This window comes from Caretta caretta, chromosome 10 (genome assembly GCF_965140235.1).
Source record: "Caretta caretta isolate rCarCar2 chromosome 10, rCarCar1.hap1, whole genome shotgun sequence".
NCBI classification, from domain to species: Eukaryota; Metazoa; Chordata; order Testudines; family Cheloniidae; genus Caretta; species Caretta caretta.
Window position 1 is genome coordinate 58,342,858 of NC_134215.1, and position 12,223 is coordinate 58,355,080.

Below are 12,223 nucleotides of genomic sequence, written 5' to 3' on the forward strand. Positions count from 1 at the left end.
GACTTAAAGTAAAGAGTTTATTTTTAAATAAGATCAGTTTCCTACTTTCCAGCCCTGATTTCAATTTATTGATTTGAAGGATGGGAAAGTAGCAATGCACAGAAGAGTCTGGAATAGCATCTGAGGCATAAGTTTATTATAATGCCCACATCAGCAATGGCTGAAGACTCTGGTTCCATGTTACACAAACAAAAGGAGCTGTATTATGAAACTCGAATGGCATTCTTAGAAATACAATACCCTCACTGGAGCACTATGAAATATTTGCTGAGAAAATAGATGAAACAACTAGGTTGCCATAAGAAGGATTGTGTTTGCTACTCCACAAAGTGAGCACTAATAAGATTAGAAAATACTGGATAAATATGACAATTTATATATTTACAACGCAATTTGGCATGGAAGTGAAAATATACCTACACTAGCCTCTTTACAGATGTAAAGGAACATACCAAAAAAAAAAATTGTATGACAATTACATGGTAAACCCATCCAGTTGGGTAAGGGGAGGCCAAAGAGTAAATGGGTAGCTAATTTTCTTCAACCTTATTCCAGTACACTGTGTCTACCACTATACAATATTTTTCCAATAACTTCTAAACCACAAGACTTATTGTAACCACTGATAATTTAGCACTCACTTGGACACATGAAGCATTATATGTCAGCTACACCACTCAAAGTTTATAACACAAAATAAATCATTTTAGATAATTTTGAAAGACTATGCTCCATGTCAGTTTCATTTTCCACAATACCACTCAATTTGCACAGCGAATATAAGATGTACGTGTAAATCCTCCAAAACCAAATAAGGAGATCCAGTAATAAAAAGTAAAATAATTCCATTTCAAAATTCTAATCATTTACTCCCAATGAAATCCCCCCCCCTCTCCTTTAAGAATTTTATGCACAGGGAATAAGCTATGAACACATGTAGATGGAGCTAGAAAAATTCACTCACCGGAAGCAAGTAGGAAGCTTTTCCTGCTACTTGGGGGCATATGTTAGCAGTTTCTACAAAAATTAAGCTTTTAATTTAAAAAACAGTTAAATAGTTAAAAAACTATTTTTCTGTTCTTTATGGTTCTAGAGTAAATATTCCAAAATGCAAACCAACTAAGCATTGTCTTCCCAAATCTGAGGTCAGTTCCAATGCCTTTGCACAGCATTACCAAGCACCAGCAGAGTGTTTAGACTCGGGTCTGTTTCACTGCTTCTATTCAGAACCTGTGGGAAGCAATGAAACTCCAGAATTGTATCAAATTTACACTGTTGCTGTAGCAAAAGCAATTCAACATAGCACCAGAAGCAGGCACTTCACAGAGGAGACAGACTCAAAAAAGTGGAGACTAAAGGTAGGTGAAGGACGACACTTCTTCACACTACCCAGCACCGAAGAGGCTCTAGGTGAGAAGTCAAACAGTGGAGACCTGACCCACTCTATTCCCTCACCCCATAGTAGCCAGGAAGCTGAGGAGAGGAGTACAGTAACAAAAGCTTCTCTCCTTCGCAGCAGCCAGGAGACTCTGGGATGGGTAGGAAAGACAAACATTGCCTTACCAGATCATTGGTCAATCTAATCTTGTATCCTATCTCCAACAGTGGCCAATACCAGCTGCTTCAGAGGAACATGCAAGAATACTGCAGTAAACAGTTTTATGGTAAACAGTAAACAGTTTTACAGTAAACAGGAATAGCCTATTCATAGGGAAGTTTCTTCCACTGTAATCTAGATGTTTTCATTATCAATATAAACATGAATGTCAACCTTTTTCTGAACTCTGCAAAGCTCTTGATCTCATTGGTATCTTGTGGCAGTCAGTTCCACAAGCTAACTGCGTGTTTTATGAAAAACTGTTTCCCTATTAGTCTGAAATGTGTTGCTAATTGATTCATTAAAAGGTCCACTTTTCCTTATATTAGGTTGGGTACTTCTGTTCCACTTTTCTCCTATCTTCTCTATATACTGTTCATTATTTTGTGTATCATGTTCTTCTTACTGGAACATACCAGCACAGATCCCCTTCATCTTTTCTATCTCACACTGACTAGTAGGTGCATCTTGTAAATTTAGCAAGGTCTGTAATAAGAAATATTTCTGCATGATCTCAATGTTTTGTCCTAATCGCTTAAGGCAATACAAGTGATTAAAATCATGTTCTAAGATTTTAAAGTTTCAGTTCCTTGAGAAGAAGCAATTTAACAATCAAATACCAACTGTAGCAACACAAAGGTTTGTCATTTTTGTGCATTGTTGCAAGGTCTGCATGGCACATTAGTGTGCCTCTTCTTGAGAGGTTAGGAACCTCTCCCTGAAAAGTCAGGAGCAATAATCAGTTTCCTTAGTTTTAGATTTCTTAATGTATTTTCCCAAACACTTTTACTCTAAGGGATTTCTTTTCAAGATCTGAAGTAAAGTTGGTGAATGATGCTGCATTAACAGCACTAGACACTGAAGTCCCTGACTGATCTAATCTTTGTAGCTTGCCCGATTTGTAGAAGTGCAATCTCTAGTGCACTGCCATGCATTTTTTCTGACTAATATGTCAATACAGGAATAAAGACCCTAAATGTCAACTTATGCCTTAGCTTATGAAAGCCCTTTGTCTCAAAATTGTGACTTCAGTTATATCTGCGTAATGCTCAGTTTATTAGTGGGGATGATGTATGAACCAAGCAACATCCACCTTGATTTTAGATACCAGGTTGAAATTGCGAACTCATGTTCCTAGACATTTGCCTTTCAAACACCCACAAGTGGCTCAAGACACCTTTTAAAGAAAAACTGCTTTCATTAGTCACAGTTAGCACTTACATAGGAGCTTGCATACAAGCTTTCATGATGTCACTTTGCCTTTTTAGTACAGTAGTTAAAATGGAGCAAGAAAATCCATTTCCAGTTGAAAACAGATACAAAGTTAGGTATACATTCATAACAAGTAACCTATAAGATTACAATAAACAAAATATAAAAGAAAAAAATATTTCTTTCCATTCCTCTCCCATCTAATCTACTTTGTGGTCAGATTCACTGTTTTATTGATGGTACACATCTTTCTCCAGATCCTACAAGAAGATGTTTACCAGTATCACAAGCATCATCAAATCTCAAAGTGAAAATGAAGAGACATCAGACAAAAGTGTGTTCTGAAACAAAAGTGAGGAATGAGCTGAGCATCCTGGCTGGTGTTGCTATCAGTCACTTCTTAAACATCAACAGGAAGCACAAAAAGTTGCACATTTTAAAAAAGGACTTAAAAAATTCAGAATGCATTATTGGTGCTATATCATAGAATACATTTTCAAAAGCTTCATATAGATCACGTCCTTTTAATTTGGCTACGTATAGTGATTTTTGGTTTTAGTAAGAAAATTACTATTTGCACATACCCCAATTGCCTCTACAGGGTGGTTTTTAAAAAATTAATATTTATAGTAACTAATCCCAAAAGGCTCCCAAAGCTCTTTTCAAACATATACATAGGATCACCCACCTCTGAAACTAAATGCAGCAATCACTCTATACCAGTAGTAACCGCAACAGGTTTGTTATTAAAAATACGTACATGGTAGACACACCTTTACCTCAGTTATATTTAAAAATGGAATAAGTATATCAACTACTATATCCTCAACTGAAGTTAAAAGAAATAGCTATAAAACACTTCAGAGAATTCTTAAGACTCTCTGTACTACTTCTGTGATCTGGTTACAGCAGCATCTACAGACAAATTTTAAGTGATTAAGTTTTCTATTCCTATCTGAATAGGGTATGCTAATCTGAAAAGCATGGTTTTCCGCGATCACAGATTTCTCAGAATAAGTACCTACCATCAGTACTCCAGGGACATCTGAACTGAAATATGAACTACTTTAAAATAAGTACAATGGAGTCTGTCACTATATTTGCTGCAGATAAAGGAACTCATTTTGCCATGGCGGATATAACAGCATGCAAAGACATTTTATTTTCTTTGCTAGAAAAGAGGCAGAGACTTAGAAGTCAGATTGAACACTAAGCCCAAAGCCAATCTGTTACTATAAACAAGAAAAAAAAAGGTATTTTTTCAAGAAAGTGATTCGTATAGCAATAACTAATCTTCTCTACTTTAGGATAGATACTGTAAAACTAAGTTTGATACTGAATAAATAAGAACAAAGGCTCTATTTTCCATACATTGGTGAATTTTACAAATCTCAACAAAAGTAATTTTGTGGGGAAAAAAAAGCTTTAGTTCATTACTGAAAAACAAAAAATTGCTTTTTTAGAAACTCTGTTTCTTACCTGCTCGTAATTTAGACGTTGAATTTCAGAAATCTCTTTTGGTTTTGCATCAAGAATATAGTCTCCTTAAAAAAAAAAAAAAGTTTTCAAGTTATAGTTTATTCTACAACTCAAAGCTTTAGACAACTTTTAAAAAGAGTACCTCTATCTGCCTGAAGCTCTTTGACAAAATGGTGGCATCTTTAATTAACAACCTTTAAAATAAATAAATCAAACAAAAAAAATTACCACTGGAACAACTTCCCAAGGGTCATAGTGGATTCTCCATCACTGACATTTTAAAGTCAAGATTGGATATTTTTGTAAAAGATATGATCTAGGAATTATTTGGGGGAAGTTCTATGACCCCTGTTATATATGAGGTCAGTGATCCCCTCTGACCATAGGAACTGATGAGTGCCCACTTCCTCAGAACTTTAATCAGAATTGTTAGAGAAAAAGCACATACACAATCTCATCAGAAGTGAAACTCAAATGACAGGTAAACATTTCAGTTGGGCATGTAGCTATGCTATTTGCTGACCTTTTTTTTGCACTAGTACAGTCATTTATTCCTAGAGTTTGACAAAATATTGTTTGCAATGTTCTTTTAGTGTTTTATAAATTAATTTTTATTGGGTCCAAGTTTTTCTGTTTTCTGTACAGTTTTCAATGTGTCCTGATGAGAGTTAAATATTAATATAGTTTATGCCTTTATCCAAGGCAATAGGATTATTAAAATACAGTAGGTTATATATACAAAGTTATACAGACACAAACTTGCAATTCTTACATCAAACAAAAATATCCCCTCCCTATTTGTATCATATTAACATACATGCTTGTGAAAAGCTGGTTATACTGTTTGAATGTCTTGTCTATTTATTTCCCATTTTTATATTTAACCTTTATAAAATATTCAAATCTTTGTTTCTATACATTACACTTTGTTTCTGTTCAAAATGTGTTTTTTCCCCTGGAGACACATGCCGAAGCGAAAGTTACAATTCTGCTTGCACAGCAAAATATTCCTCTTGCAAGTGCAGACCACCTGAGTCCCTTGTTTAAAGATATCTTTCCTGACAGCCTTATTGCCCATTCAGACTAACCCTTGGACTAGATGGGAAACAGCCCTCTATTATCCAAGTGAAGCTGGCAAATCCTGAGTCATATTTCAAGTTTAAGCCACCAAAAGAAATTGTAACAGCAGCAAAGGGGCCGCATGGCAATGTAACAAAGTACATGAATAAAATCAGACACCAAATTAGAAACCAATATAGATTTTAAAAGAAATGTGAAACCTGAATCCTTTATCTATGTTTTCAGAGTAACAGCTGTGTTAGTCTGTATTCGCAAAAAGAAAAGGAGTACTTGTGGCACCTTAGAGACTAACCAATTTATTTGAGCATAAGCTTTCGTGAGCTACAGCTTTCTATCTATGTTTTGTTAGCTTCAGATTCATTAAATTCAATTACTTCAAATAAATGTAAAAATAAAGGACTATTATTTGGTTGTGTTTTATTTAAGCTTAATTTTAATTTTGCATTTATTTTAGAATCTGATTTTAGTTTGCTGTAAATTTACTATGAGCAATTATATCCAAATCAAATACTACTGAAAAGTAGGGTTGTCAATTAATCACAGTTAACTCACAAGATTAAAAAAATTAATCGTGATTAATCACACTTATAAACAATAGAATACTAATTGAAATTATATATTTTTGGATGTTTTCCTACATTCAATATTGATTTCAATTACACAGAATACAAAGTTTACAGTGCTCACTTTATATTATTACTAGTATATGCACTGTAAAAATGATAAACAAAAAATCGTATTTTTCAATTCACCTCATACAAGTACTGAAGTGCACTCTCTATGGTGAAAGTGTAACTTACAAACAGATTTTTTTTTTTGGTTACATAACTGCACTCTAAAACAAAAAAGAGTGTAAAACTTTAGAGCCTACAAGTCCACTCAGTCCTACTTCTTATTCTGTCAATCGCTAAGACAAACAAGTTTGTTTACATTGTCAGGAGATATTGCTGCCTGCTTCTTATTTACAATGTCACCTGAAAGTGACAACAGGCCTTTGCATGGCACTTTTGTAGCTGGCACTGAAAGATATTTACATGCCAGATGCACTAAAGATTCATATGTCCCTTCATGCTTCAGCCACCATTCCAGAGGACATGCTTCCATGCTGCTGCTGCTCATTAAAAAAATAATGCATCAATTAAATTTGTGACTGTATTTCTTGGAGAGGGAGAACTGTAGGTCTCCTGCTCTGTTTTACCCACATCCTGCATATATTTCATGTTACTGCAGTCTCGGATGATGACCCAGCACATATTCGTTTTAAGAACACTTTCGTAGAAGATTTGACAAAAATGCAAAAAAGGTACCAATGTGAGCTTTCTAAAAATAGCTACTGCACTCAACCCAAGGTTTAAGAATCTGAACTGCTGTCCAAAATCTGAGGGACAAGGGGTGGAGCACGCTTTTAGAAGTCTTAAAAGAGCAACACACTGATGCAGAAACTACAGAACCCGAACCACCAAAAAAGAAAATAAGCTTTCTGTTGGCGGCATCTGATTCAGATGACGAAAATGAACATGCATCAGGCCGCTTTGCTTTGGATTGTTATCAAACGAAACCCATCATCAGCATGGAAGCATGTCCTCTGGAATGGTGGCTGAAGCATGAAGGGACATATGAATCTTCAGCGCATCTGGCACATAAATATCTTGCAACGCTGCTACAACAGTGCCATGCGAATGCCTATTCTCACTTTCAAGTGACATTGTAAACAAAAAGCGTACAGCATTATCTCTTGCAAATGGTAACCAAGTTTGCTTGTCTGAGCAATTGGCTGAAGTAGGACTGAGTGAACTTGTAGGCTCTAAAGTTTTACATTGTTTTATTTTTCAAAGCAATTATTTTTTTGTACATAATTCTACATTTGTAAGTTCAACTTTCATGATGGAGATTGCACCTGTACTTGTATGAGGTGAATTGAAAAATATAATTTTAGTTATTTTACAGTGCAGATATTTGTAATCAAAAAATAAATATGAAGTGAGCACTGTACTCTTTGTATTGTGTTGTAATTGAAATTAGTATCTTTGAAAATGTAGTAAACATCCAAAAATATTTAAAATAAATGGTATTCTATTGTTTAACAGCGCGATTAATATTTTTAATCACTTGACAGTCCTACTAAAAAGTGTTTTTCAAATGGATGATCACTATGAGAAAGTGATATGCAAAATAAACATTGTTGTATTGATAAAACAATTATCTTTGTTAGGTTTATATAAAAACATTTTATTTTTGAATATTTCTCTTATACTGTCCACTGACAATCTGCCTAAACCAGGCGTTAACAACTCAGGTCCTCAGGGATCTCCAACCATCATCCAGGTTTTTGTTCCAGACAGCAAATAAATTGTTTTTATTAAAATCCATCAGTTTGCATTGCATACAGAATGCTCACGTGCCCTGGACGTTATGATGAATTAGGACATTTAAGTGTTTCATATGCAATATTAAGCAGTGTACATTTTAAAACTAACTATTAAGTGCCAGTTGGTTTAAACCCTGGACTATTGGTGGTCACCAAGGACCAAAGGTGATCTAACACACCAGCTAGAAAATCTCACTCTTTGGGACTGTAAATCTCACTCTTTAGGGCAGCCAACCCTCAGCATCTCTGTTAGCTATTAGTTTATCAAAGAGATCAGAAAATCCTAAAACATTTGTCTAGACTTGGATTTTTAAGATGTGATGAAATAATATAGAGCAATGCCCGCACAGCACAGATGATCATAACCCCAGACAAATACATTCTTAAACAAAGTTAATGAGAGATCTTGAATCAATACCCAAATTGTTGTTTGGCATGAGTTACAGACCCTCTGAAACAATAGATCTGTAGACACTGATAGAACATAGCAGTATCTGCTTTATATGTCAGATTAAAACATGGTATTAGATTTAGTTTCAAATAGTTGTAGAATTTGACTAATGCATCCAGATCTAATAAGCTATTTAATTTGTGTATAATACACTAATCAAGTTATATAAAAATTGAGGATATTGGCAGCAGCCAACTGGCTAAGAGTACTGCAAAGAGCCAACTCCTTTCCCCACAAGCAGCATAATCTTCTGTCTCTTGGGAGTAAGAGATGTGTGGGGACCAACCAGACCAAAGGCTCTTGTCCCATCCCATTACTCTATACACACACAAGTTAGCTACCAGCCTTTCAGAATCCTCCCAATGTTGCTTCATTTTGCCTTGCAGCATCAAGGCTCCTTCACGGGGCCATGAGCATGGGCGTGTATTTGGCACGGTTTACCCGGACACCTGCCCCTGCTGCAGCAGGAGGGAGACCCTGGCGCACGTTTACTTGGAGTGCACCAGTTTGCAGCCCCTATTCCAGCTCCTCACAAATATTTTGTTATGTTTCTGGCTACACATTTCCCCTCACTTCCTTATCTATGACTCCCTATCCGTGGCCCCACAAAGCCGCAGGACCTCCTGGTCAACCTCCTCCTGGCCCTGGCTAAAACGGCCATCTATAAAACCAGGGAGACGAGGTTGGCCGATGGAGACTGTGACTGTAAGGCTTATTTTCCTCCGTCCGTTCACGCATCCAGGCATAGTTCCTCTGGGCGGCATCCACCGACTCCCTTGATGCCTTCAAGGAGCAGTGGGCGCTGTCCGCGGTTCTCTGCTCTGTATCCCCGTCAGGTTCCCTTTGTTTGACCCTGTTCATGTTATTTTATTAGTTGTCTCCCAAAATCACTTGGCTTCCAGGTCCTGTGGATCCCTCCCTTAGGCTGGGGGTGGGGGAGGGACCCTTTAGCAGTGGGCGGGCTTCTGCCCGCCCACTTCCTGGATCCCAATAGGAGCATCTTTTGCCACAAACCGTACGAGTTAATTCTTCCTTTATCAGATATTAACTTACCATCTCCTAACAGGCTCTCTGAGAAGAATGAAACAGTGGGAATTTCCTCACAACAGGCAGCTTCTTACCATAATCTAGAAAACCTAGCAGACCTTTAGCAAGAGATCCAAAAATTACTGTGTCCTCATGAAACACTTAATAAGGGGGACCATCTGTCATGAGTGCCTGACTCGCCCCTATCTTTTGAGCTGATGTGAGGCTACTAAGAAAAGCTGTCTTTGCAGGTAGGTGGTGGTGGTAAAGGGAACAGCTTGCTCAGCACTAAGGTGGGAGGGGGGAAGAATCCATCAGCTCTGCTAATACTTAGGCTTGGCAGAATTGAACTTTTATTTTATTATTTTGACAGATACTGTTGATGTTTATTTTTAAGCACGGTTTACAGTTTTTATTATTTACATTTTCACAGTTGAGGGAGATCATGGAGGGAGGGGTCAGACAATGACAGAAGATGAGATTAAAAATGTTCAAGCTTTATAACTGTTAACATCAACTGTCAGCATCAAATGTCAAAATATACAAAGTAAATATCCTTAAATCAAACTAAGTTCTCAAGCAGCATTTCTCCTGTTTTGCCTATTTGGAAATTTTGATTAAGAAAATACTTTCTGGTTGGTTTGTGAGTGTACAGTGAAATTGACGTTTATGACAATTATCGAGGAAAATCTCATCCTTCCAAGTCTACCAATACTATATTGAGGTCACAAGGATGAGGGGGGCTTCCAAATCAGTGGAAAAACACAAATGGGGCCTTTAAGGAATCTTCCTGCTATGGGATGGTGGAAAAACATGGCCCTGGATAGGAGTGTGTTATGCAGATATTGCTGCTAGAAGGAACCTTACGGAGCTGATTGAAAAATTGAGATTTCCAGTATTGCTGAAATTGGTGACGTCAGGGGAGAAAGCTGGTGCCGAGATCCCCAAATGAAAAAATCTCTTCCATTCAGCTGTATAATTAAATCTGGTTGAAGGCTTCCTGCTTTAGACCAGAATGTTCTGAACCTCAGAAGAAAGCTTCTTTCTGTGGACATCATCCAGTCAGCATCCTGGCTGTCAGATATAACAGAGTGGGGTCCAGGTGTATAATCTAACTGCTGTTCTCAAAGACTATGCAGCCAGGGCCGGTAAGGTGATGGTGGCTGTGTTGAAAGGCTCATCAGTTCTGAATACCAGAACTGTCTGGCCCATACTGGAGTTTCCTCAGTACCCACGGCATCATGGGCATTGATGGAAAGGTATGCATTAATTTTTTTTTCCCCAAACACACACACACACGCACGACATCTGTCAGGGAAGATGGACTCCAACACCCTCTTAAACAGATTGTCAGACTTCTGTTGTTCTGGTCTGTGGCAAATAGGTCTATTTCTGGAAATCTCCGCTTGTGAAAGATGCTATGTAGGACTAAGTCTCTGACAGATCACTCATGGTACTCTGAGAACAGCCTATCAGCTGTTCTATGCAAATAATAAGACCAGGAAGGTGCAAGGCAACCAGTGTGGTTTGGTTCAGAATACACCAATTCCATGGCCACATGGCTGCCTGATAGAGCAGGGAATGATCTTGCTCCTCCCTGGCCTGTTGACATAATGCATAGTTGTGGTGTAGTCTGTCAGAACATGTATTGTGGAACCAGGAATGCTTTTTCATGCCAGCTGGACAGTTCTGAGCTCTAGATATTTATGTAGAGAAAAGCTTTTTGAGATGGCTGACAGAGTGTCTTGGGAGGCAGCAGTCTGTAGAAAGGTACTCCGTTGTACACCTGATGAGGAGAAGGCTTCTTGAGGGACTGTGACCATCATGTCCATGCAATGCCGTCTGGATAAATACACTGATTTCAACTTCAACCATCCTGCAATGGAAAGTAGATGAAGTCTGGCATAATCTCTGACCTAAGTGCATGAGGCCATGGGTCCTAGTAGCCTGAGACATGTTCTTACTGATGTTCTTAGCCGATCTTGAAATGGGTTGATAAAACATATCACTGTTTGGAATCTTTTGTGTAAGATAAACTGTCACTGACCTGGACTCTATCAGTGTTCCTAAGAAATCTATGCCGAGTCAGTACAGTTTTTTGTCTTTTGATGGGGGTCTAGTGAGGCAAATCACATCAGATTTATTTGCATTGAGTTAATTGCCTGTAGTGGTGATCTTCCTCAAATCCTCTAGTAGTCAATTTATGGATGAACCTGGATTCTTTATCTCCTTAGATAATCTGCCACGACTAGTGAATACGTTCAGTGCTGTGGAAAGACCAAGAGTAGGACTGGTAGCAAGATGTTTCCACCAGGAATCCAACTTATTTCCTGTAGCCTGGATGGATTGATATATAGAATAGGCCTCTTGCAAGTCAAGAGCTGCAAATCAGTCCTGAAGATCTAATGAGGGAATTACAGAGATCATAATCACCATCCTGAACTTGAAATATAGGATTTAAAATCCTACGAGTTCTAATACCCTCGGGAGGGGAAAGGAGAGTGTCTAACCTAACAAGTTTATCTAAGGGAAAAAGATGTGTGTTTTTGTAAACAGATGATTAAATATATAAACTCTGATTCTGACTAACACCTGCTAGCACAGTGTCCAGAGCAAGGGAGACAACTGCAGAGGTTCTGTCTCACAGCCACAGGCCATAAGAAAGAACTCAGGGACAGCTGGACCTGTTCCAACCTTTACACCACCAGGTGAGGGGGGGGGGTTAAAAGGACACCTAGGATGCAGGCATAGCCCCACACTCTACAGGCCAAAAGAAACCATCTCACATGCACACCAAGAGCAAAATCCATTTAGCCAATCACTCAAAGAAGTAGTCAGTCAGTCTGTACGGGGAGATGTCAGCAAACCAGTAAAGTGTCTGAAATCGCTATTGCTTATTGCTAAAAGCAGCCAAGTCAGCAAGACATAAAGTGGCCATGTAGCAAACTCAGCTTGACTAAAGAAGGAGGGGAGGTGGTTTTCGGTGCCACAGAAAGGGCAGCTTGACCCA

General features: G+C 38.0%; 1 protein-coding gene across 3 annotated transcripts in view; it reads right to left on the reverse strand.

Annotated features, from left to right (window-relative positions):
* The window catches only part of MINDY2 (MINDY lysine 48 deubiquitinase 2), a 109,514-nt gene that overhangs the window by 68,299 nt on the left and 28,992 nt on the right, over positions 1 to 12,223 (reverse strand). For all 3 annotated transcript variants that reach the window (XM_075133050.1, XM_048867543.2, XM_048867542.2), the window contains exon 3: positions 4,289 to 4,353. In XM_075133050.1, the coding sequence (XP_074989151.1) occupies positions 4,289 to 4,353 (65 nt within the window). The remainder of the gene's footprint in view (positions 1 to 4,288; positions 4,354 to 12,223) is intronic.